At 49.4% G+C, this 24,544-nt stretch overlaps 1 protein-coding gene across 1 annotated transcript in view; it reads right to left on the bottom strand.

The window, feature by feature from the left end:
- The window catches only part of LOC122363757 (phospholipase A2 inhibitor-like), a 28,609-nt gene extending 8,890 nt beyond the window's left edge, over positions 1-19,719 (bottom strand). Inside the window, exons 1-2 of the mRNA XM_043333367.1 lie at positions 19,525-19,719; positions 16,553-17,700 (exon numbers count right to left, since the gene is read on the bottom strand). Of these exons, the coding sequence (XP_043189302.1) occupies positions 16,553-17,700 (1,148 nt within the window). The 5' untranslated portion in view covers positions 19,525-19,719. The remainder of the gene's footprint in view (positions 1-16,552; positions 17,701-19,524) is intronic.
- Positions 19,720-24,544: the final 4,825 nt, after the last annotated feature.

The following is a 24,544-nucleotide window of genomic DNA, read 5'->3' on the forward strand; positions in this document are numbered from 1 at the left end:
GAGACCGACCTATGACCAGCGTGACCTCTCAGTGACCAGCGTGGCCTCTACCGGTCTGTGCAGGAGCCTGTAGAAGTCACAAGAAAGGTCACCAAAGGCACCAAAAAATTCAACAATAACTTTAAAAGAAGACATAGTAGAGTGATGAAAGAGTGTATTATGTAATGCCTTCAGCCCAACAACACAGATCAGTTTATGTACAGCATGACCTTTATCGGTTAGAGCATGCAACTGACTATAGGTCATACTATAGATAATTTAACGCCTTCGATAAGAGAGACACAATTACGGTAAAAACTGTGCCTACCATACGTGGAGTGAGTAGATATATGTATAGTACGTAAAGAAATGGAACAAATGCTTCTGCAAGATCCGTCTATTTTGGCAGTTTTTGCTCTCAGTGTGGGCCAAATTGTCGAACTGAGCTCGAATCTAAGGACAACGCAGTGGAAGCTTCCAAGGATCTATCAAATGCATTGTTCCGTGACGCTGTAACACTCACGGTTCACGAGCTATGCGCCCGGATGCGAGGGGAAAAATTGGCAAAGTTGGCTAGGAACCGCACCCGGTCTCGGGTAAAGTAGGTTACCACTGGGGCCCCTAAAGTTAAGATAGGACCCCTTCTTAATTCCCATGTTTGGCCTCCTCCCCTTTCCAACATATTAATACGCCACTTGATGACCTGCCCTACTATAGGTATTAGACGAATGGCTATTGGCCGTGTAAACACTGGCGCCAAAATGAGAAAGTGAAACAGCAAATTTGTCAGGCATCGGGTTCAACAACTAATTTTATGCTGGATAATATTTGAAGCGCCTTATTTACTCCGACTGGGTGGGAAATATCTCGTCACTTCGGGACAACCGGAGGGCGGCACTATGACTTCAGAGGCGGCACTTTGACTTCAGAGGGCGGCACTATGACTTCAGAGGCGGCACTTTGACTTCAGAGGGCGGCACTATGACTTCAGAGGGCGGCGTTATGACTTCAGAGGGCGGCGCAATGACTTCAAGGACCTTCACGAAGACTGGAGGGCGGCGCTATGACTTCAGAGGGCGGCACTATGACTTCAGAGGGCGGCGCTATGACTTCAGAGGGCGTCGCAATGACTTCAAGGAGCTTTACGAAGACTGCGGAGGGCGGCACTATGACTTCAGAGGGCGGCACTATGACTTCAGAGGGCAGCACTATGCTTCAGAGGGCGGCACTATGACTTCAGAGGGCGGCGCTATGACTTCAGAGGGTGGCACTATGACTTCAGAGAGCGGCGCTTTGACTTCAGAGGGCGGCGCAATGACTTCAAGGAGCTTCACGAAGACTGCGGAGGGCGGCACTATGACTTCAGAGGGCGGCACTACGAGTACAGAGGGCGGCACTACGACTTCCGAGGGCGGCATTTCGACTTCCGAGAGCGGCACTACTACTTCAAAGGGTAGCAATATGACTTTAAGTAGCGGTACTTCGAATTAAGGGGCGGCACTCTGACTTCAGGGAGAGAAGCGACATACTCTGAGGGTTAAATATAAATTCAGATAGTTGATCAACACTCTCGGCTGATGATCTTGCTGACCACTTCCGCCTCACGCACAGGGACGGTGACTCTGAGGGGCTTGCAGCTGAGCACGAGACCGTTCATAAGTTAGTAGACGCATATAGGACATCTGCGCTTGAAGCACCGGGTCCCAGTAGGATCATAAGTGCCCGTGAAGTAGCGGGCCTTATAACGGAGCTAAACAGGAATGCAGCTCCCGGCCCTGACGGTGTCACCGCCGACCATCTTATCCATGGCTCTTCACCAACGCTTCTGGACATAATCGCTCTCCTCTTATCTGCCAGCCTGGCCGAGATGCGAGTACCGTACAGCTTCCGGCGAAGCACAGTGGTCCCACTTATTAAAAAAAGCAGCTTGGACCCAAACTGTCCGGATAGCTACCGACCAATTTCTTTGGTGTCCACGGTATCAAAGCTGCTCGAATTACTGCTTCTTCGAGAAATCCAACTTTCTTTCCGACCTTCAGACCTACAGTTTGGATTCCTTCAGCGCCGGGGCACCAGAGAGGCAACGCTACTCGTCCAGGAAGCGGCTGGCCACTATTTGTTGCACGAATCCCCGCTGTTTGTCGCTAATCTCGACGCTCGTAAGTGCTTTGACCGAATATGGCACGCTGGCATCCTACTTCGGGCTAAAGACTACTTATCTCGCCGAAGCTGGCTGGTTTTAGCCTTCTGGTATAGCGACCTCTCAGCACGAGTTCGGTTCGGAGGTTCTATATCGGATGCGTTTTCCGTACGACGAGGGGTGAGGCAAGGTGCGCTTCTGTCACCATGCTTGGCCAATATTTTCTTAAGGCCGCTGATACAGCAACTGGACGCTACCGGCCTTGGTGCAATGGTCTGTGGTATAAGCACGTCCCAGTAGTGGCTTACGCTGATGACCTCCTAGTCATGTCGGGGAACGCACTTGACCTGCAAAAGCTATTGGATTCTGTCTCAGAATTCTCAGTTAGCTGGAGGCTCGAATTTGTTAACCCGGTTCCGAGCGCAACCAAAAGTCACTGTTTCATTTTCGGTGCTGGTCTTTTAGCCCAGCGACCTGAGTGGCACTTATGCAACCAGTTGCTCACGTGTAAGGAATACACTGAGCACCTTGGTGTTCAGCTGCACCCGAACCTTCAGGGCCGAGTGCACGTATAGATGCACGCGTGTCCCGTGGACGAGGCGCCTATTTTGGTCTCTCCCGAGCGGGTTTGTTCAGCTCGCAGCTCCCTGGCCCTGACAAAGCTTTCCTTTGGCGAGCCATAGTATCCCCGACCCTGTTATTTGGTTGTGCTCTGTGCCCTCTGGGACCCGCCGACATCTCTCGTCTCGAGTCCTGGCAAGCAGCAACAGTCAAAGCTGCCTTACGTTTGCCATCCAGAGCCCACCACACAGCTTTGCTCGCTGCTCTGCACATACCGAAGGTGCAGGAGACTCTACGTCGCTCCATCATCGCGTGCTTCCGTGATGCGTTCCGCGAAAATCACCGCCTACGCCAAATTCTGGTTGCCAGCCTGGCCACTCTTGTTCTTGGGGATGCCTCATCGGGACACTGCGCGCCTATCGTTAGATTTATGTTCATCGTATGTGGGGCCAATATGAGTGTGCTTCTACAGGTTGCTGGAGGTCATATCCCACCTGAGATCATGTACACCCCAAGACCCCCCTGTGGAGTCACCGACTCGCTCAGTTGGCTCCTGGCTCAGAACACTGGGGAGGCATGGGCACTAATACAAATGATATTAGCGCCACCCATATGATAGTGTTATGTTGTTTTTGGTATACCTATGTTTTGGTGTAGGTATGATTGTGCATATGTTTTCTGGCGTATGTCTTGTGTGCATTGTGTATGTTTGTTATGCCCATGCTTGTCTTGTCTCTAGACGTAATACAATTGATGATGATGATGATGATGATGATGATGATAGTTACTACCAGAGATTATTATGAAACGAGCTTCAAAGAAATGCGGGTCATTTCCGTAAAATGCACTTCATCACGTATGGAAAAAGCCGCCCTCCGCCGCCTTCGGCGGCGGAGGGGCGGCATTTTTCGATAGGCTAGGGGCATCGGCCCCCAGATGCCCCCCCCCCCTGGATCCGCCCCTGCTGCACATAGTGGTGAAGACACCTCGAACTTTGCCCATCCCTGGCAGAAGAGCTGATGTTCAAGTGTGTTCGAGAGATGCTATGCTGATCGGAGCATTGATAGGAAGCCGACCTCTGTCATAAACGTTCAGGCAGACACCGCTATCGGCCTATCGGGCCTCTATGGCCGAGTCATCCGGGCCCATCGTTACGTCATGAGATCATCGCGAAACGCCCATGTATGTATGTACAGACACTATGTGGGCTGTAAACTATGAGACAGCTGCGCTAAAGGAAATTTCTAGCTTTTTATCAGCAGTATTTCACGTTTACCTTTGACCCAGCGCTTACAATGGGCTCCTCTGTATCGAACCATTTTCCTGGCAGGGGCGTCTTCCCACTCAGCTGCTCTCAGGCCTCAGGGGTAAGTCTTGTGTTAACCCTCGCCGGCCGAGGGGGGGGGGGCGGGTGCCGCCCCCCATAGGGTTTTTTTCGCGATAGCTCCGAACACGCTGGGCATAGAGAGCTGAAACTTAACATACCTGACCTTTGATCCAAGCCGGATCTTTTGACACCAACCGCATTTTTGGGTCAGGTCAGGTCACTGACCTATGACGTCATAAGTGAACCTCTGCACGGTCTTCAGATGTCGCAACTTCGCAACGCCCTCACTGCCAGAGGAGATGTCACAGGGAAATGAAACTTGCAGGATCTAGTATCCATTATGAGTCCCACAACTTGTATATCTCGGATTTTTCCTAAAGGTCATATGAGGTCAGGTCATTTTCGTGACCTCGCCATTATAAGTCAATGGGGAAAAATTCAAACTGCTATTCTGGAGCCGGGAACGATCTCCAACTATCTCAAGCACACAGAATCGTGATTTGATGCACTCCTTGCAAGGTAAGATGCGTCACTTTTGCAATGTTGACCTTGCGTGACGTCATTTATGACGTCATCAAGGTCATATTAGTTTTTCGTCAATAACTCTTGATCAAATTGAGCTAGCGAGTCGGGAAAGCCACCAATGGACTCAGGAAGACCTGCCAAATCGAATGATATGCGACATGACCTCTTTCGACCAACTTCGTGACCTGGGGGTGCTGACCTGACCTTGACCTGAGGTCAACACCCCAAGTTGACCTGACCCGGACAAAAAGTATGTCATTCGACGCGCCTGAGCGAGACGAATACGATGCTGCCAAAATCGGCGCTCTGCGGCCGTTTTTTGCGAAGTTATTCACCAAAAACTGAACCGTACCTTGGGGCACTTGACCTGACCTCAGAGGTCACCGGTTGACCTAGGACCTTAAAATCGGGTACCAATCTCTGCGTCTCGTAACGGCGCATACGCTCGTTTTTTTCCGCGACGCGCTAGCTCCACCAGGGGCGAAACGGCGAGGGGGGGGGGTCGTACCCGCCCCCCCCCCCGGCCGGCGCGTATGTAGAAAACCAATAGGTCCGGCGAGGGTTAAGATTAGCGAATCCCTGCGGAGGATTCGGGGAACATGGAATAGCCAGCGGTGGCTATTCGATGGTCTCGCCTGGTGACGCATGTAGAAGAACTGTGATTTGTATCGCTTACATAGATAGAACGTGGCCTGTGCTTTGACCACGATCTGCAGCCAGGGCGACACAATCTGAGGGCGACATGCTCTCGGGAATTTCCTTTATCTTTATGATCCTCTCGAGACAAAATAACAGCAATCGGAGCACTGCTGGCGTTTTAATATCCATCCTGCCAGATTTGTATTACGCGGCACCGCGGGTCAGATCACCAAATCAGCAGCATTGCCACCGCTGTGATCCACTGCCAGCGGGATGAAAGCTGCGTTGCAAGTTACCGCGCAGGGCTGCTCGGCGGCGCCGTCGGCTTTCCAGGCTGCCCGGCGGCGCCTCACAGCGGCAGGTTGGACAATACACATCCGGGCAGAGTGAGCACTGCAAGTCTGCTCTGCCCAGCTCGCCCAAAGGGTTTTTTCCTCTTCGCGAGGAGGCATGATGTTATTTGTTAATTGCTAGATGCGTAGAGACATTGGGAAAAATTGGAGTGCATGGGTTCATAGGAATGGGATGGGTGCATGGTAGGTACACAAAGCTTCATAAATTTTATTACATGTTAAAATATTCTGAAAAAAAAAAATATTATTGCATTTTTGTTTCATACGTACCATCAATTGCCAAACATCTCAATTTATGCAAAGGATGATTTCGTCTGATCATTATCATATTTCAAACAAGTACCGTTTATCACACCGAATAGGTAGGTAATGCCTGCAGCACAGAGCACGCCCAGGCCTGTGATTGGTGCCGTTGGGAATACCCTCGCCCACACCCCACAGGGACAGTAAGGTCAAATGAAACCGCACTGATCCGTTCTCTGGCTATGTGAATAGTCTGACAGCGTAAAAGTTTTACTATTTGATGGAACTAAATGTCAGATTATGTAACCATTCTAGCCTGTTTGCGATATACCTACATATTTTCGCTCCTTTATTTTGATATCTTCGTAAATTATTGTTACGACTTGTTGAAAAGAATCCCCAGTCTTGTGTTTGAGATCACCTGAGAACTAACGATGCCAGTCGTGTCAGTTTGTCACTGTATCAATGGGTAAGTGCCATGCCGCGGAAAAAGTGTTTTTTGTTCATTACCGGCGTCACTTTTTGCCGTAGCGTTTTTGGTAAACGTGCCTGTAAACGGCGTGCAGCTATTGAGCACGTCACAATGAAGTCGACAGGTACCGCCGTTCGATTTCTCGCGCCGTGATTCGATGTTAGTCGTTTATAGCTCAATCGTGATGACGGTCCGTCCAGACCACATTGAGCCGGCGGAGTGTCGCACGATACCCCCGCTTCATTGGCCTCCTGGAGATCTGGTAGCGAACGGCAGGAACTGGCGTACAGGACGTCAACAAAAATGACAACCAAAATATTCGGCATGGTCACTTAACGTCAGGCATACTGGTAGTGCTAGGTCACTAGGGGACATGACTGTTTACAGCATCCGACCTTGACATTTCTTACAAGAGTTTGTCCGGCTACGAAATTGAGGGCAAGACATTCTTTGGTCTTTAAAACCCGCGCCCTGCTGGCGGGGGGGGGGGGGGGGTTGAACACCCCTTGTGGCTTTTCGCGAATATCTCAAAACCTCACGTCATAAAAAGTGTCAATGTCTGCCATAGCTACACCGAGTGATTGATCACTTTGAAACTTTCAGCGATTGCTAAGAGCAATAGCCTGTAGTGCAAGGCTTGGGTCAAAAGTTATTGCAGAAAAACTGTTTCCGAAAAAGTCGGCTATTTTGGCAGCTTTTGCGCCCTGTAGGCAAAACCGTTGGCGTTAGATGAAATCTGAGAGAATTATTCAGAAAGGGCGTTTATAGGGCTATCGAATGCGCTTTTCCGGGGTGCTGTAACTCTATTGGCAGAGGTCTAGGAGAGGACCTCTGCCACTGCCAGCGCGGAAGGACCGACTGCTTCGACCCGTCCTGGAGGACACCCCGCCACCCAGAGAACGCCTGGATCTGCGCCAGAGCTTGGCGATTCTCGTCTTCCTGCCCATCCAGGGGGTAGGGTGCCGGAGGCGGCGGCGGCGGCGGCGTCATACGCTGCTGTTGCTGCTGCACCTGTGCCTTCAACGGAGGAGGGCTGGAACATTGCCAACAAGGCTAAGCGCGGTACCAATCCTGCTGAGCGAGGTAAGGTGGCTGCTGCGAAACCGAAAGGCAAAGTTATGCCAGCGAAAAGTGTAGTTGGGCTCCAAAAATCAAATGTGATCAAAGCTGTTCAGTCTGTGAAGCGCATCTCGCTTTTCGTATCTCGGCTCCCACCTGGCACAGACACTGTCACTCTGCAGGAGTATGCCAAGGAGCAGGTAGGAGCGTCAGAAGTGGTGGCAACCAAACTGGAGACTAGGTATGACTCTTATGAATCCTATCGTCTCGATGTGACCGATCCGTCAGTGGATGACGTCCTGGAACCAGAGATATGGGCACAGGGCCTTCTCGTGCGCCGTTATTTCGTGAAAAGATCTGATCCTGATTCATCGGAGCCCCGTAGACCTGTATCTTCTCGATGACTTGTTATTCTGGCGTCCTCTCCATCTGTCTGGTTCTTGCTGTACTGTCCCACATATTTTACAATCAGATGCGGATAAGTTCATATAACTGCCAGTCTTCTAAACGTAACATTGGAGGAATCAAATTGCTTTGCGATGTTTCAGATATAGTTTTGCTGCAGGAGCACTGGCTCTATCCTTTTGATCTTCCCAGCCTTAATACCTTGCACAAAGATTTCATGACATTTGGAATTTCATCCATTGATGTATCCGATGGTATTGTGCTAGGACGCCCGTACGGTGGTGTAGCAGTTATGTGGAGAAAGGACTTAACATCTCAGGTGAAACCCATCAGTTTTGATGATCGGAGAATAATTGGACTGGAATGTTGTTTTAATGGTATCAAAATGCTGTTATTGGGAGTGTATTTGCCTTATAACGCAACTCATAATTTTGATGAGTTTGTATTTTCTCTCGGTAAAATTAGGTCAATTATTGATGAGTTTGATTCCCCCTACGTTTTCGTCTTCGGTGACTTCAATGCTGATATAGAGAGACAGACCTCTTTTGGTAAAGAACTAGATTCATTTTGCCAGGAGTCTGACCTTATTGTTGCTGATCCAGTGTTCCTGGGAAGGGGATCTGTGACTCATGTAAATGACGCTCATGGTACAGAGTCTTGGTTGGATCATATTGTGTGCACGAAAGGTGCGTATGGGCTAATTCAGGCAATCGATATTCGCTACTCTATTTCTAGCTCTGACCATTTCCCTATGACTGCTGAGCTCAGGATCCCCAGTGGGGTTTCAGTAACGCCAGATGACCTAGACAGAGAGAATTTCAAATGGGTGGTTGACTGGTCAACGGTCGATCGTGCACGCCTTGAACTGTACACTGCGGGTGTGAATGAAAGGCTAAACGAGATAAATGCTCCTCTTAATGTTCTAAATTGTAACGATACGCACTGTGTTGATCACTGTTCAGATATTGATAGATATTATAGTGAAATAATATCTTGCTTGCATGAATCATCTCGCCACAGTATAGCTAGAGAGGTGCGCGGCGGACATAAGCCGGTGCCGGGCTGGAGTGAGTTTGTACAGAAGGCTCACTCGACGCTTGGTGACATATATTGTCTGTGGGCTATTGTCGGAAAGCCCAAGACCGGCTACATTTATGATCAGCTGCGTTTAGCAAAGGCTCGTTTCAAATACTCCCTGCGATGGTGCATTCGCAATGATAAGGATCTTCGGGCTAAGAACTTAGCTGATAAGCTCGCAAGGTACCCACGTGATCCCGCTTCCTTTTGGAAGGAGGTCAGAAATCTGAATAGCTCCCCTCCTCTTGCTACAACAGTGAATGCTGTGAGCGGGACGAAAGACATTGCACAAATGTGGAAAGACCATTTTTCTGGTATACTGAATTCAGTTTGTGATGATACGTTAAAGGAATCTGTACTTCATCGAGTGAGAGAGAACATGGGTGTTGTGCATAACATTTCTGTGCAGGAAATGTCTAACTCTTTGCGAGACCTGGCGTCAGGACGGAGCAGTGGTCATGATGGCTTAAGTGCAGAGCACTTTAAGCATGCTGGTCATATGTGTCTCACCCACTTGTCCTTGTGTTTCACCATGATGTTAAAACATGGCTACCTGCCCAAAAGTTTGACCAAAGTTGTGATTGTTCCCATAGTGAAGGACAAAACTGGGAATATTTCTGATAAGGATAATTACCGACCGATTGCCTTAGCGAGTGTCAGCTCCAAAGTGCTGGAGTCAATCGTTTTAAATCGTAGCCGTGACGTCTTTTGTACCAGTGACCATCAGTTTGGTTTTAAGCCGTCACACTCTTCTGACATGGCCATATATGCTATAAAGGAATTATCTGAGTACTACTTGCGAAACAATAGCCCAGTGTTCTTGTGCTTTCTTGATGCTAAAAAGGCGTTTGATCGAGTGAATCATTGGAAATTGTTTGACAAGCTTTTGCGTAGGGGAATGGATGCTTGCCTTGTAAATCTTCTCGTGGAATGGTATGGTACAGTGGCGGCGGATTCGATTTTGGCGTGGGGGGGCAAGATCCCAGTCGAGATGATGTCATAGGCGGATCCAGATCGGCGTTTTCGACGCTGTAGGGGACATACCCCCCCCCCCCAATGTCCAAAATCCAAAAACTCCTCGGATTTCGATTCCTTACTGCTGAACAGTATGAAGCAAAAAAAAAAATTCTGATAAAAGTTTTATTTTTAGGAAACATAAGGTACGTTTTATCTATTTCGGGCGATGCAAGGGGAGGGGGAGTAAATATTTGCTTTATATACGCGCTCCCTGGATCTGCCAGTGGACGGTAGGTATAACCATTTTCGTATTGCTGTGTTAGAAAAAAGCTCCATTGGGAAAAATTGTGTCATAGACCATAACCCGATCGCAAATCAGATTTGAAGAACGGTTCCGAACCTTTTGGAGTAGGCGAGCGCTATTCTTCAATGAGGTAACTCGTTACCATTTCCTCTGTTCATTTTACGTTCGATTTCCGTTTAACCTTCCTTTAAAAAGTATTTCTGAGACAGATATCAACTGAAACTAGCTAACAGCGGGAGGAGACCGCTCAAACATTCAGAGACAGTCGGTCGCATCTAAACCTATTGGGACAGCAATCCGCCAGAAACCCACCCCAAGGCAGTAGTTCGCCAACTAAGCTCACCGAGACGGGCTGTCTCGATGGGTTTATCCTACAGTAAGCCCACAGCAAGGCTTAACTAAGGCCGAAACGCTCGTCAAGCTGGGAACGGAGGGCTGAGGTGAGGGAGTCGAGCAGCGGACTAGGGTAAAGGAATTCGGTGGACTGGAACGAAAATCCAGAAGCTCTGGGGGGGGGGGGGGGCGTTTCTTTATTAGGGCTTTAGGGTGCGCTGACTGCGGTAAGGTCCAAATTATCACACCAAATTTTGCCACGACATCTACCGATTCAGGCACTCGAGAATCAGCGGCCAGTGATATCTGCAAAGACGAAGCATTTCCAACCCAGCTTCAGCCTGGTGTCAGGGCGCCTCAGGTGGCTTTAATTACAGTTGCACATATACCAAACGACCTCAGTGCAGCCAGTCTGTCGCCGAAACCATTCGGAACAGACTTCAACGAAAAGTGAGACAAGGTTAGTGCTATCGTTAAGTGCAATTATAGACTTGGACCCCGTTGGCTTGACCCACTGGAAGGTGGTAGTTATCGGACGCTGTGGGGCATACTCATTTTTCCAAAATGCCTTAGATTTTGCTTTCGTGTTCGATGCTCTATATTCTTTAGCCAGAGGGGGGCCCACTAATGATCAGTGCCCTAACCCTCAAAAGTTTCCAACGTTATTTTTTACTTATTTAATAGTGAATACTGAAATAAAGCGGATACTGAACTGTGAACATCCAGCTTTTACACTGGCCCCACACAAGCCTCCGAATGCCCAAAGCAGATCTCTGATGACTGGCCTTTGGGTGTCATACCGTGCATTGGTCAATGTGGTCAATGATAACGACCTCGGCGTTTACCATGTTACTTGCACTGGAAACTGTTGCGCTCGAAAAAAAATCAGGGGAGTGGCTTATTACGAGCGCTCATCAGTCCTAAACTACCCGCAAGCGAATGGCTAGCCCTTCCGTCTCCGCTCGCTTGCGATTTGACATTCATGTAGGTACAAAATAGCGGCAAACGACCATTGAGGGTGTGAATTGCGTCTCTTGCACACTTAAAATATCTCTAAATCGAATCTGAAAAGACAAAAAAGGCTATAAAGCGGAAATGGTTAGCATTTAAACATATTCAAAAGGCACCGTTGGACAAACTGTAGGAGCGCATAGCTGCAATATCAGGCTATGGAAATGTTTCTCATGTTTAGGGCACGAATTATGGAGGGGCAAGAATATACGTTTGTCCCTCCTCCAGAAGTTTCTTAGGGAACGTTGCCTCCTCTGCCGCTCCGTGTCCGTCGCCCCTGTAAGCGGTCACTGAAGGCCTGGGTTGCCGCTGCGTCACGTTGACGCTTATAAGGCCTCCAAAACTAGGTTGAAGAGAGGAAAAGTTCAATTGAACGCGAACACTTGTCATGAAAGGCATCGTATGATAAAGTATATGGGCATCTGGTTACATCTTCAGATGATCGAACAGAACAATCAGGTATGTTTGTTGTCTAAGTTTTGTCACAAATTATGGGGGGGGGGGCAAAAAGATACTTTTGCCCCCCCCCCCCACGAATTTGCCAGGGGGGGGGGGCAGCTGCCCCCCCTGCCCCCCCGAATCCGCCGCCCCTGGTATGGTACACAATCATTTCATACGCAATGGGGACAGTACGTTACAAGTGGCTTCACTGTTTGCAATGGGGTCAGACATGGGGGGCATTCTTTCACCATTTTTGTTTAATCTGTATGTTGATTCTTTGTCTGTGAGCCTTGATAACACTGGTGTTGGCTGTCGCTACCTAGGTAGTATGAACCACATAGCATATGCTGATGATATGATTCTTTTGTCACCCACGCCGTTTGGCCTTCAGGTCCTACTAAACACATGTGAAAAATATGCGAATGAACATGACATTGTTTATAATACGAAAAAGACTGTGTGTATGTGCTTGCGCCCAAAAATGTTCAAGAATATGTGTTTGCCACAGCTTACTCTTTGCGGTGAAACTCTGAAATATGTGAATAGCTATAAATATTTAGGTTTTAATATTTCTAAAGACTCAACTGACAATTTGGAAATCCAGCAGCAATATCGTTTACTGTGCTGTCGAACGAACTCGCTGATTCGGAAATTCTCGATGTGCTCGTATCAGGTAAAGAAGTTTCTGTATATGTCCTATTGTGCCACTGTATATTGCCTTCACCTTTGGCACGTGTTCAATGTGTCTGTTATCAACAAGTTTAAGGTTTGCCTGAATAATGCTGCTCGAATGTTTTTTGGCTACGAGAGATTCTGTAGTGCTTCTGCAATGCATGTTCGCGAAGGCATTGATAGCTTTGATGTTATGTTCAGAAAGTCATCATGGATATTTCTCCGAAGGCTCGGTTTGACCAAAAACACTGTTTTGAGCGCTCTTGTGAACAGTGATGTGAGCATACGCTCTAGATATAGGGCTGTGTGGAATCGGGCACTGTTGGCAGTGTAAAGTGGTTCTGTCTCATTTACAATTGGACCATGAGTCCGTAAATACAGTTCTCTCTCTCTCTCTCTCTCTCTCTCTCTCTCTCTCTCTCTCTCTCTCTCTCTCTCTCTCTCTCTCTCTCTCTCTCTCTCTCTCTCTCTCTCTCTCTCTCTCTCTCTCTCTCTCTCTCTCTCTCTCTCTCTCTCTCTCTCTCTCTCTCTCTCTCTCTCTCTCTCTCTCTCTCTCTCTCTCTCTCTCTCTCTCTCTCTCTCTCTCTCTCTCTCTCTCTCTCTCTCTCTCTCTCTCTCTCTCTCTCTCTCTCTCTCTCTCTCTCTCTCTCTCTCTCTCTCTCTCTCTCTCTCTCTCTCTCTCTCTCTCTCTCTCTCTCTCTCTCTCTCTCTCTCTCTCTCTCTCTCTCTCTCTCTCTCTCTCTCTCTCTCTCTCTCTCTCTCTCTCTCTCTCTCTCTCTCTCTCTCTCTCTCTCTCTCTCTCTCTCTCTCTCTCTCTCTCTCTCTCTCTCTCTCTCTCTCTCTCTCTCTCTCTCTCTCTCTCTCTCTCTCTCTCTCTCTCTCTCTCTCTCTCTCTCTCTCTCTCTCTCTCTCTCTCTCTCTCTCTCTCTCTCTCTCTCTCTCTCTCTCTCTCTCTCTCTCTCTCTCTCTCTCTCTCTCTCTCTCTCTCTCTCTCTCTCTCTCTCTCTCTCTCTCTCTCTCTCTCTCTCTCTCTCTCTCTCTCTCTCTCTCTCTCTCTCTCTCTCTCTCTCTCTCTCTCTCTCTCTCTCTCTCTCTCTCTCTCTCTCTCTCTCTCTCTCTCTCTCTCTCTCTCTCTCTCTCTCTCTCTCTCTCTCTCTCTCTCTCTCTCTCTCTCTCTCTCTCTCTCTCTCTCTCTCTCTCTCTCTCTCTCTCTCTCTCTCTCTCTCTCTCTCTCTCTCTCTCTCTCTCTCTCTCTCTCTCTCTCTCTCTCTCTCTCTCTCTCTCTCTCTCTCTCTCTCTCTCTCTCTCTCTCTCTCTCTCTCTCTCTCTCTCTCTCTCTCTCTCTCTCTCTCTCTCTCTCTCTCTCTCTCTCTATTGGTTCCCGAGTTATGCGTTGGCTTCTTGGAAATTGTCGACATTCAACCTGAAAATCGGCGAAAATTTGCCTTCAATGACCTCTGGTGACCTGACCTTTGACCTGACCAAAAAAGTGACCGAAGTGATTCCGTCATTCGTCATTATTTTTGGCGCTCTCTCGAACGCCGCCTTCCGCGTATCGCTACGTGGCCCAGGAGCCGAGTTAGAAGGGGCTGGTGTACAAACACCCCCTCCCCCCAGCAGGGCGTGGAAATCCAGGACCCCCAGTCGGGCGCGGGTTAATAGCTGTTTTCACGACGGCTATCTGGTGCACATTCGGGACAGATTTGGTGCATATTTGGTCAAATAAGGTTCATTAAAGCCGTTTTCTCGACGGCCATCTGGTACACATTTGGTGCACATCTGGTGCAGATTAGGTGCAGATTTGTTCAAATTAGGTTCAGTGTGTCTCTTTAGTAGTTATCAGCTAGGGTTGCACTAATTGCTTATATGCCTGCTTTGTCATAATATCAAAGAGCATCATCGATTAAAACACTGAAATAAATTCATTAAGTAAAGATAGTTGCTGTAAAAGAGATTAGGCACAGATTTGGTCAAATTAGGTGCACTCGCCGGATAGCCCGTCGTACAAACGGCTAGTATTTCTCAGAAGTTATCAGTTTGGGTTGCACAGTTGCTAATATAGGATTGTTCTGAATGTTCAATTTATTAGCCATCATTTTCGATTCAAATATTGAAATAAATTCATGATATGAGGGTATTTGTTGAAAAAAGAAATTAGGTGCAGATTTGGTCAAGTTTGGGCATTCGCAGATAACCCGCCGTGGAAACAGCTAATACCTATAACTCGTCTAGGGCGCGGGTTAAAGATGAATTCGGTGTTTTCTTGCTGAAAAATTACTTAGTTCAGGTCAGCTGAGGTCAAATGGAGGTCAAACTACGTTTTTGCTAATAACTTCGCCCACAATGAGGCTAGAGCTTCAAGAAATCGTATCATTGTGTTTCTTGGGATCAGCCGAATCGAATGACATGCGATATGGTGCAATTTGGTTAACTTGAACTTAATTAATTGATTTAAGTTCACTAAAAATTAGGAAAATTTGAAGCTAACTTAAACTCGTAACAAAGTAGGTATACCATTCGATGTGCACGGACCTATTGAGTTCACTGATGCTTTTGTGTTTGCTCTATCTCAGTGAGATAAAAATATAAGCGAAAATCTTTTAAACTACAGGGTTGTATTTAAGCGAAATTTTTGCATTTATAACCCCCATAGCCCCCCAAAAAATATTGACCTAGAGTAGCCAAATTCGCACAGGGGCGAGATCTCCTATGGGCCCACCTACTCTGTAAATTTTGCGTTTCTAAGTGCCATAGGCAATCGCCAGGGGTGTCGTACCCCCCCCCCCTCCCCCGGCCGTCCGGGTTATGAAAAAGGCCCTGGCCTGGCGAGGGCTAGGCGGTCGCTAACAGGGTGCCAAATTTGGGTGCAATCGGCCCAGCCGTCCCAGGATCTGGAGGCGGCATCCTGCACGTGCGCACGTGCAAACTGAGTCAAAATTGACTTTTGCACGGCACCCTAATATCCGGTCCCCAACCGTGTACAAAACTTGAGCGCAATCGGCCCAGCCGTTCTCGAAATCTGAAAGCGCTCCCTGCACGTGAAATGTGAAGCAGCATCCGTCGGTAACCGTCAACACATACGAATTGCGTTAGCCGTTTTCACGACCGCCATCTGGTACACATCTGGTGCACAATTGGTGCAGATTATGTGCAGATTTGGTCAAATCAGGCTCAGTATAGCCGTTTAACGGCGGCCATCTGGTACACATCTGGTGCACATTTGGTGCAGATTAGGTACAGATTTGGTCCAATCAGGTTCAGTGTGTCTATTACTAGCTATCAGCTAGGGTTGCACTAATTGCTTATATGCCTGCTTTGTCATATTATCAGAGAGTATCATCGATGAAAACACTGAAATAAAATCATAAAATACAGATATTTGCTGTAAAAGAGATTAGGTGCAGATTTGGTCAAATTAGGTGCACTCACCGGATAGCCCGTCGTGAAAACTGCCAATGTCTCTTTCAAGCTATCAGCTAGGGTTGCACTAATTGCTTATATGCCTGCTTTGTCATATTATCAGAGTATCATCAATGAAAACACTGAAATAAATTCATAAAATACAGATATTTGCTGTAAAAGAGATTAGGTGCATATTTGGTCAAATTAGGCGCACTCGCCGGATAGCCCGTCGTGAAAACGGCCATTGCCTGCTGGATGCCTACCTACATGCCAAGTTTCAGCAAAATCGCCCCAGTAATCAGTTCACCGAGTTATTGTAGTTATTGATTAGTCACTCGGTGTAGCTACGGCAAACATTGAAACTTTTTATGAGGTGAGGTCACTGAAAGTGACCTGGTAGCCTGACCTTGAGTGGCCTTGGTCTGAAAATTTCACAGCGTGTGCAGAGGAGATGTATAATAATGTGTGCCGAACACGGCGGCGTTACGCGCCGCCGTTTTTTGAGGTAGTTGCGAAAAATCTGGGGGGGGGCGTGAATCACGCCCCCCCCCCCCCAGCACGGCGCTGGTTATGTATTTGGCGACACGTCGGGACTTAAAACCCGTTCTAACTAGTTTCCAGCACGCCCGTTACCAAAGAAGTGCGCACTCACTTGAAGAGCGGCTCCTGTTTGAAGGAGTGGTTGACTCCAGTCACCCACTCTAACTCGCAGTCGCACGTCCAGGGGTTCATCTCGAGGTCGATGAACTCGACGCTGCTCCAGGGAAGCAGCTCGGCGCTGAGCTGGGTCAGCGCGTTCTCCTTGAGGTCGACCAGCTGCAGGCTGGCCAGGAACCTCTCCGAGCCCTCGTGGCGGAATGCCGACGCGTCCACCTCGGTCAGCGCCGGATTGAACTGGCACAGCAGCTCCTCGAGCTGGTCCAGGCCGCTGAAGGCGTGCCCCTCCACGCGCTGCAGCGTCTTCATGGAGCTGAGCACGAGCCGGCGCAGCTCGGGGCACTCGGCGAAGGCGCCGGCCGGCACCGTCTGCAGCTGGTTGCCGCTGAGGTCGAGGTGGCGCAGGCCGGCGGCGCGCCGCAGCGTCTGGTGCGGGATCTCCGTCAGCCGGTTGTGCGGCACCAGCAGCGTGATGAGGTGCGGACAGGAGGCGAACAGCTCGGCCGGCAGCTCGCTCAGGTCCGTGCTGTCCAGGTCGATCTTCTGCAGCTGCGGCAGGAACAGCATCGTGTCCGGGGCCAGCGTCACCAGCGGGTTGTAGTGCAGCTGCAGCTCACGGATCGCAGTGCCCGAGAACAGCGACGGCTCCAGCGTGCGCAGCTGGTTGAAGCCCAGGTCGAGCCGCGCCAGCCTCGTCAGACCCTCGAAGGCGGTGGCGTCGATCTCGGCGAGGCCGTTCTTGTCGAGCAGCAGCAGCTCCAGTCCGGGCAGGTTGGAGAAGGCGCGCGGCCCGACGGCGGCGATTCGGTTCTTGGAGAGGCGCAGCACCTCGACGGCGGCGTTGTAGCGGAACTGATCGCGTTTGACCTCGGCGATGCGGTTCTGCTGGAAGGAGACGGACGGAATGCCGTCGGGCAGCTCCAGCTCGGCGGGCAGCTCGGCGATCTGGCGGTCCGAGCAGTCGGCGCCCTGGTGGAGGCGCGACTGCTCGCGCGGACACAAGCACGGCGCGCCCAGCGGCGACTGCTCGGTGCACACGGAGGCCGAGCTGCCGAACAGGTCGGCGTACAGCGATCCGCCGACTCCGGCCGCCAGCAGACAGAGCAGGGCGGCCAGCCGCGGGACGGCGTTGGGCGCGGGCATCTGCGAACAGCCACCGCACGTCAGACCACAGCCGGCGCCGCTGGCAGTGCCGCGCGGGCCGACAGGGACGGTGCCACTGCAGACCACGGAGACCACCCGCCGTGCTGGCACTGGGTGGCGGGGAGTGGCGCTTGGGCAGCGCAGTACCCGTGGTAGGGCTAGTACAGGGGCTCGGACAGTGACGAGGTGGCGCTCGGACAGTGGCGGGGTGGAGCTAGGAGAGAAGTGGGGTGGCGCTCGGACAGTGGCGGGGTGGCGCTCGGACAGTGGCGGGGTGGCGCTCGGACAGTGGCGGGGTGGCGCTCGGACAGTGGCGGGGTGGCGCTCGGACAGTGGCGGGGTGGCGCTCGGACAGCGGCTCGGACAATAGCGGGGTGGAGCTAGGACAAAAGTGGGGTGGCGCTCGGACAGTAGTGGGGTGGCGCTCGGACAGCAGCTCGGACAGTGGCGAGGCGGTGCTCGGACAGTGGCCGGGATGACAACGGTCGGGTGTGGCGCTCGGACAGTGGCTGAATGTGGCATGCTGGGCGGGATGGGTGGCGTGGCGAACCAGGCGCTTCAGCAGGACAGTCGATAAGTGCGGTATGCCCACCTAGGTAAAGTAACAAAGACCTGTATCGCCCAATGGAGTGGAACGCAAAACAGAGTGAACCGCGGTCACGGCTGATGTGCTCAGCGCGATATGAACGACGTTATCTGGCTGTGTGGGGTCGGAAGTAACCGGACTCCGGAGTAGTGCCCCCCCCCCCTCCTCCCCCCAATCGGGGCCGACGCTGCGGCTTACATGGGCGTCGCGCGATACGGTCGCCGTGAAATGTGAATCACAGAGGTTGACGCATTGCGACACAGCTATGACGAAACGATCGAAGTTCACCTTATGGGGAAAAACAGTTTCTATTTAAAGAACATTAAAGTGAATTAATTACCGATGTAAGTACCGACTTATCGGTTTAGTGACTTCTTCCTGCAACCAAGTATGGGCCCCAGTGGCTCTTTGTTGTACTGCAAATTTATGTCTTTATGTCTTCCTAGGGTGCCTCTCATAGCGCTTCACCTATCCGATGCACAAAAGCAAGGAAAATTGCATTGATATGTGGAATTGAACATTGATCCCAACTCCGTCTGTGATGTTCCCAAGTAGGTAATGCAACGTGTGTAATCTATTCAGAAATTAAATATGAAATCGTCGTGTTCTTTTTCAATATCGTTCCGCTTCAAGCAACTCCTACCTACGCCGCCTTGCATAGCTTGAGCTAGGGAATATACCTTTAGAAAACAATTAGGTTAATGCGCCTTGCAGGTCTCTGCTGTTGGTGACATGCATGACAAACGGTAATCTGTCTAATAAAACTAGATATTTCAATGACGCAATATGTGGTAAGTGGATGTGCAGGTGAGCCTGCATGATTGATATGATTGTTATGCACGTTCACATATAATTTGGTCTGATGTCCATTAGAACTATTTAGGATGTGTTTTTGTCAAGGATGCACCTTGATAGGCATACCTACGTTTAGTAATTTTACTTATCAAAAATACATCTTGATCCTTCTCCTGAGCATCGACTAGTTTGTTTGTTAACCTTCATACCCTAACCATCTCAATGCGAAGTTTTGTTACGATATAACACAATACAAAAAATCTATTTTGTCATGTCGATGCATTGACCAAGACTGAAACATAGCGGCATAAATCCGATGAGAAAGGCACATTTGGGGAACCCTATACCCTGGTAAGCCCTATCATATATGGCCGTCCGCCGTCTTTGGACCCTACCAATCATTTTCGGAAAACGACACCCTTCGTGGGGGTTTCGGCGCTCACCTTGCTGCTGGCAGATCGGTGTGATGGTGCTGTCCCGTTTTGGCGCGGGCTGACCGATGGCGCGAAAGTCGGGATTGACACTCGGCGGTGGTGCGGGCACGCCAGGCTGCTATCACAGAGCTATCGGCCCAACCATGCCGACGCGGGGACACCAGATAACGCGGCACCGCCGGCGCCGGTCGGCCACTCTGAACTGGGGACGCACACCGCGCGCGGCGACACACACACACACACACACACACACACACACACACACACACACACACACACACACACACACACACACACACACACACACACACACACACACACACACACACACACACACACACACACAAATTACGGGGGGGGGGCAGAAACTGCCCCCTGCAGATTAGACTTAACCCTCGCCGGACCTATTGGTTTTCTACATACGCACCGGCCGAGGGGGGGGGAGGCGGGTACGAGTTGGAAAAGTTGCATGAACAGTTGTATTAAAAAACGGCGGCGCCGTGCGACGCCGTTCTTCAGATATTCGCGAAAAACCTAAGGGGGGAGGGCACGACTCCCCTCGCCGTTTCGCCTCTGGTGGAGCTAGCGTGTCGCGGAAAACACGAGCGTGTGCGCAGTTACGAAACGCAGAGATTGATACCCGATTTTAAGGTCCTGGGTCAACCGGTGACCTCTGAGGTCAGGTCAAGTGCCCCAAGGTACGGTTCCGTTTTTGGTGAATAACTTCGCCAAAAACGGCCGCAGTGCCGCGATTTTGGCAGCATCGTGTTCGCCTCGCTAAGTCGCATCGAATTATATACTTTTTGTTTGGATGAGGTCAACTTAGGGTGTTGACCTCGGGTCACGGTCAGGTCAGCGCCCCCAGGTCACGAACTTGGTCGAAGGAGGTCATGTCGCATATCATTCGATTCAGCAGGTCTTCCTGAGTCCATTGGTGGCTTTCCCAGACTCGCTAGCTCAATTTGTTTGGGAGTTATTGACGAAAAACTAATGTGACCTTGATGACGTCATGAATGACGTCATGCAAGGTCAATATCGCAAAAGTGACGCATCGAACCTTGCAAGGAGGTCATGAAATCATGATTCAGTGTGTTTGAGATATTTGGAGTTTGTTTCCGGTGCCAGAATAGCAGTTTTCATTTTCCCCATTGACTTATAATGGTGAGGTCACGAAAATGACCTGACCTCATATGACCTTTAGGAAAAATCCGAGATATTAAAGTTGTGACACTCCTAATGGATACTAGGTAGACATTTTACTTCCATTTGCCAGAAGATGAGACTTAGACCTGATTCAACAAATAAACTGCAGCCATTTTTGCAAAACCTTGCAAAAACCCGTCTTACCCCACCCCATGGGGTAAGACGGTCACATGGGTCGCAAGCACAGCTCGCAACAAATGCCCGAGATTAGCCGCATTGATACAGTCGCTCGTTGGTCTCAAGTGCTTCGGAAAGGCAGTATACGAGATGCGGCAGAAGGCACATGCTCGTATATAGGCCCTAGTTCAGAAGCCATGTAGAACCGTTTTTCACATTCATTATTCGAGAATAAACTGTGCCGAAGGAATAACATGTCTGTGAGTATCGGAATCGAACATATTTTTATTAGAAATGCTTCTTTTTTCCTGCAGCAACAAAAATATTTTCACCATTACAGACCCATTGGATTCATACTTGCCCGTGTTACCCAAAACTCAATGTCAGAAGTTCAGCACGATTTTTCTCTGTGGATAATTTAATGCAGACAAAGCAAATCCGCGGTAAATGAACACTGTGGCAATATGAGTGCACCACAAGTGATTGCGAGTTTTTAACTCTATAGTGCTGCACACAAAAGCTTGCACAATACATCATGGATGTTTTCGATGAAACGAGTGTTTTAAAGAAATAAAAATAAAAGATTATCGACTGAACACAAATTCACCAGACTTCAATGGTGGTGTGTAGTGGGAAAGGCAATTCTGGTCCAAATTTTTCTCGCTCGTAGCGCTTTTGGTTTGGTCTGCAGAGGGGATGCCCGTCTTACATACCCTGACCGTTTTACCCCACTTTCCCCTACCTAGGGTCAAAAATATACCACCAATCACGAGTACCTACTCATTGGGAGCAATCGAGTGGTTTTTGTTGCGAAGCACTACGACGCTTATTTTCGAAACGCCAGGGGGTCGCATCGACCCCCCCCCCCCTGCCAGGCTGCGTTGGGAAAACTGCCCTGCCAGGGCGAGGGCTATTGTTCAAAGTCTAATGTTCTGGCATCCGTCACTGGCGTCACTGTGGGGGACAAAAGGGCCTGACTTCCCCATGATGACCAAAATGTTTGGAGTCATACTGCCTTCCCTGAATAATCAAGAGCAAGCCCATGGTGAGACCATAGGTACTGTCAGATGGCCTCGAACGGGAGGAAGGCCGTTTGAGAGTGAGCTAAGGGTCTTGACTGTTACCAATATCCTAAAATGTGTAGTCTCGCAGTGCAAGCTGTCATCCCACCCCGAGACTTTGGGACAGATCTCCAGCCCTTGTTGGATGTGGTCGCCCCTACAACTGAAGCTTTGGCTCCACTCCCTATATCGAGGACCCGGGCCGGACAGTCTAGATCTGCACCTCATTGTAATTTGTAGGCACCTAAGTAATGTAATCTTTGAATGTGCCAAGAAGCGTTCAGTGAGACAAAGCACTACATCACAAGTTATTTCACTCCGATGCGGGCTTAGAGATGCCGTGGGCGGGGGTGGGGTTGGAGTCGGAGACTCCGAGCGATTTTTAAAAGCCGGAGTCGGAGTTACCAAAAGTCAATCTACTCCGCAGACCGCAGCCCTGTAAGCAAGGGTACCTACCTACAGTGCCAGCGATTCGTATTACTCAATTTCTATATCTGCAATTTCATTTCAAAACAACAGTATAGGCCAATTCTCAAAGGCCAATTTCATAGGTCACTTTTTATATCATTCATGGGAATATTTCTTGCGGGGACGTCCCCCTCCCCGGATTCTTCGAATGGGGGGGACGCGTCCCCCGTCCCCCCGTGGCCCGTCCCCCCGGTTTCGACGCCCGTCGCCCATGCTAACCGGGTCCGGCCTCACAGGCATTCTCAGAAAGGTACAGTCCACAGCAGAAGTAATGTGGGGTTTCAGTCATGGGTATGTTCTGCTTCTGAAGCTTTGGAACGATTAGCCAGACTACAATGAAACTTTGAATGTAGCTTATATGTATCCTCACCCTTGCAGCTGCAACTTTAGCTATTGACATCTCCTTTTCGATCACTCCGCATTAAACAATCGCCAGTCAAAGCCAACCGTTGAGATTGGTAAAACCCTACATTACTTTAGCGGTGGGCTGTACCTACCCCGCAAGGTATCCCCAATTTTTCCCGACTCCAGAATCTCATCGGATCTGTATCGATCTCAGGGGGTGCCCGGTCCGAGGTCGGGGGCAAGCTGCCCCGCTTGCCCCCCCCCCGTGGCGACACTAATGCCTAATGTCCCAGTGCCCACCTGATGCTAAAGATCCTTATATTGCCTAGGTACTTACGTCCGTCTCTGTATCAAGGCCGCTGTGCAGTGTACAGGGTGTCTCAAAAGTTCGCATACAGGTACCAGCCATGCTTTTTTGTCAATAATTCTGAATAAACGAGAAATTAACAGTCGAAATTTTGCATGGGCATTGGTAACAACCTTCCCCCAGCAGTCGCATTGTTTTCAAGCGCATTCGACCCTTCATGAGCCCACAAAAAGGGTTCATCTCATGATCTCTGACCATGGGTCAAGCATGAAAATGGAGGTTGCAAAATCGGGTCGGCTGAGAAACTCTCTGTTTCAGGAGTAATGGGAATGGTTAAGTCGGAAATGACACATGGCAAAGTGTCGGCGAGGATGAGTACAACATGATGATCATCTAATAAAAACGGTGGCTAAAATTTCTGAAGGACAAAACCATGCGAGACTAACAGCGTTTTGAACGACCCTCGTACGGCAGCAGACTCGTGCTCCGGAAAGCAGCTGAAAATGAAGGCATAACTATTGACAACTGACAAGAAGCTCACAGACAGAGGTTACCCAGTTTCAAAAATTGCAGGTCATCGTAAAATAGAGACAAAGTATCATTTGAAATTGTTTATAATATCTAGAACGCTAAATTTTTTGGGAAAATAACACGAAAATCATCAACACCAAGGACAACTGACCCTCCAAAAGTGTCAATTAATGTAAAGTTTTATCTTACGAAGTTTCAAGAGGCAGATCTGGAGCGAATAGCTTTCTTTTAGACACAAAATCCCGACAAAACCACACGATGGACAGGTTTTGGCCGTTTACAAAGCAGAACCTCTCCTGAGGAAAACACTCCGCAACCCAGCGAAGGTCTTGGCATGGGGAATGACGAGCGTTTGGGATTTGCAAAATTTGCACAATGTGTCTAAGAAACAGATGGCCGACACATTCTTCTACGATATGCTGCGAAATTTTTTCCCTGGCACTTCCCATTTGTTCAGGAATGGGGTTGTTTTGAAAAGGAAAATGGTGCTTGGGAGGTCGGCGCCAGTCATTCATGAAGGAGTTAGCGCCAGAGAAGACCTACAAAATACTCACGGATGGTGTCGATGCACGCTGTCGGCTTTCAGGGAGAAGCGGATGTTGCCGGGGAGCTCGTCAAACCTAATTCCGACGCAGAAACTGCAGAGGATTCCCTTACAAGAGCTTGAAAGCTGGTAACCTTTTATCAGCCTCCGGCAGCTGACGGAGCGACGAAAATCGGTATGGGCAAATATTTTTGGAGATACAGCAAAGGGTTTGATTTCCAACCTCCCGAATCAGTTGTCAAAGCAGGCATATTTGTCTAGTGTGCACACAGACACAAAAACCTTAAATTTTTTGCCGGTTCTTATATGCTTTATGGGCATGGGAAATGTGTATACGAACTTTTGAGACACCCTGTACAGTGTACACTGTACAGCCCTCTGCAAACTGAGTGGTTATTTTTTTCGACAAAACCGAGAATAACGCAAATTATATGCTATCGGTTACTCAGAAAT

This window comes from Amphibalanus amphitrite, unplaced genomic scaffold (assembly GCF_019059575.1).
Source record: "Amphibalanus amphitrite isolate SeventyFive unplaced genomic scaffold, NRLGWU_Aamphi_draft 000638F_arrow, whole genome shotgun sequence".
Classification (NCBI taxonomy): domain Eukaryota; kingdom Metazoa; phylum Arthropoda; class Thecostraca; order Balanomorpha; family Balanidae; genus Amphibalanus; species Amphibalanus amphitrite.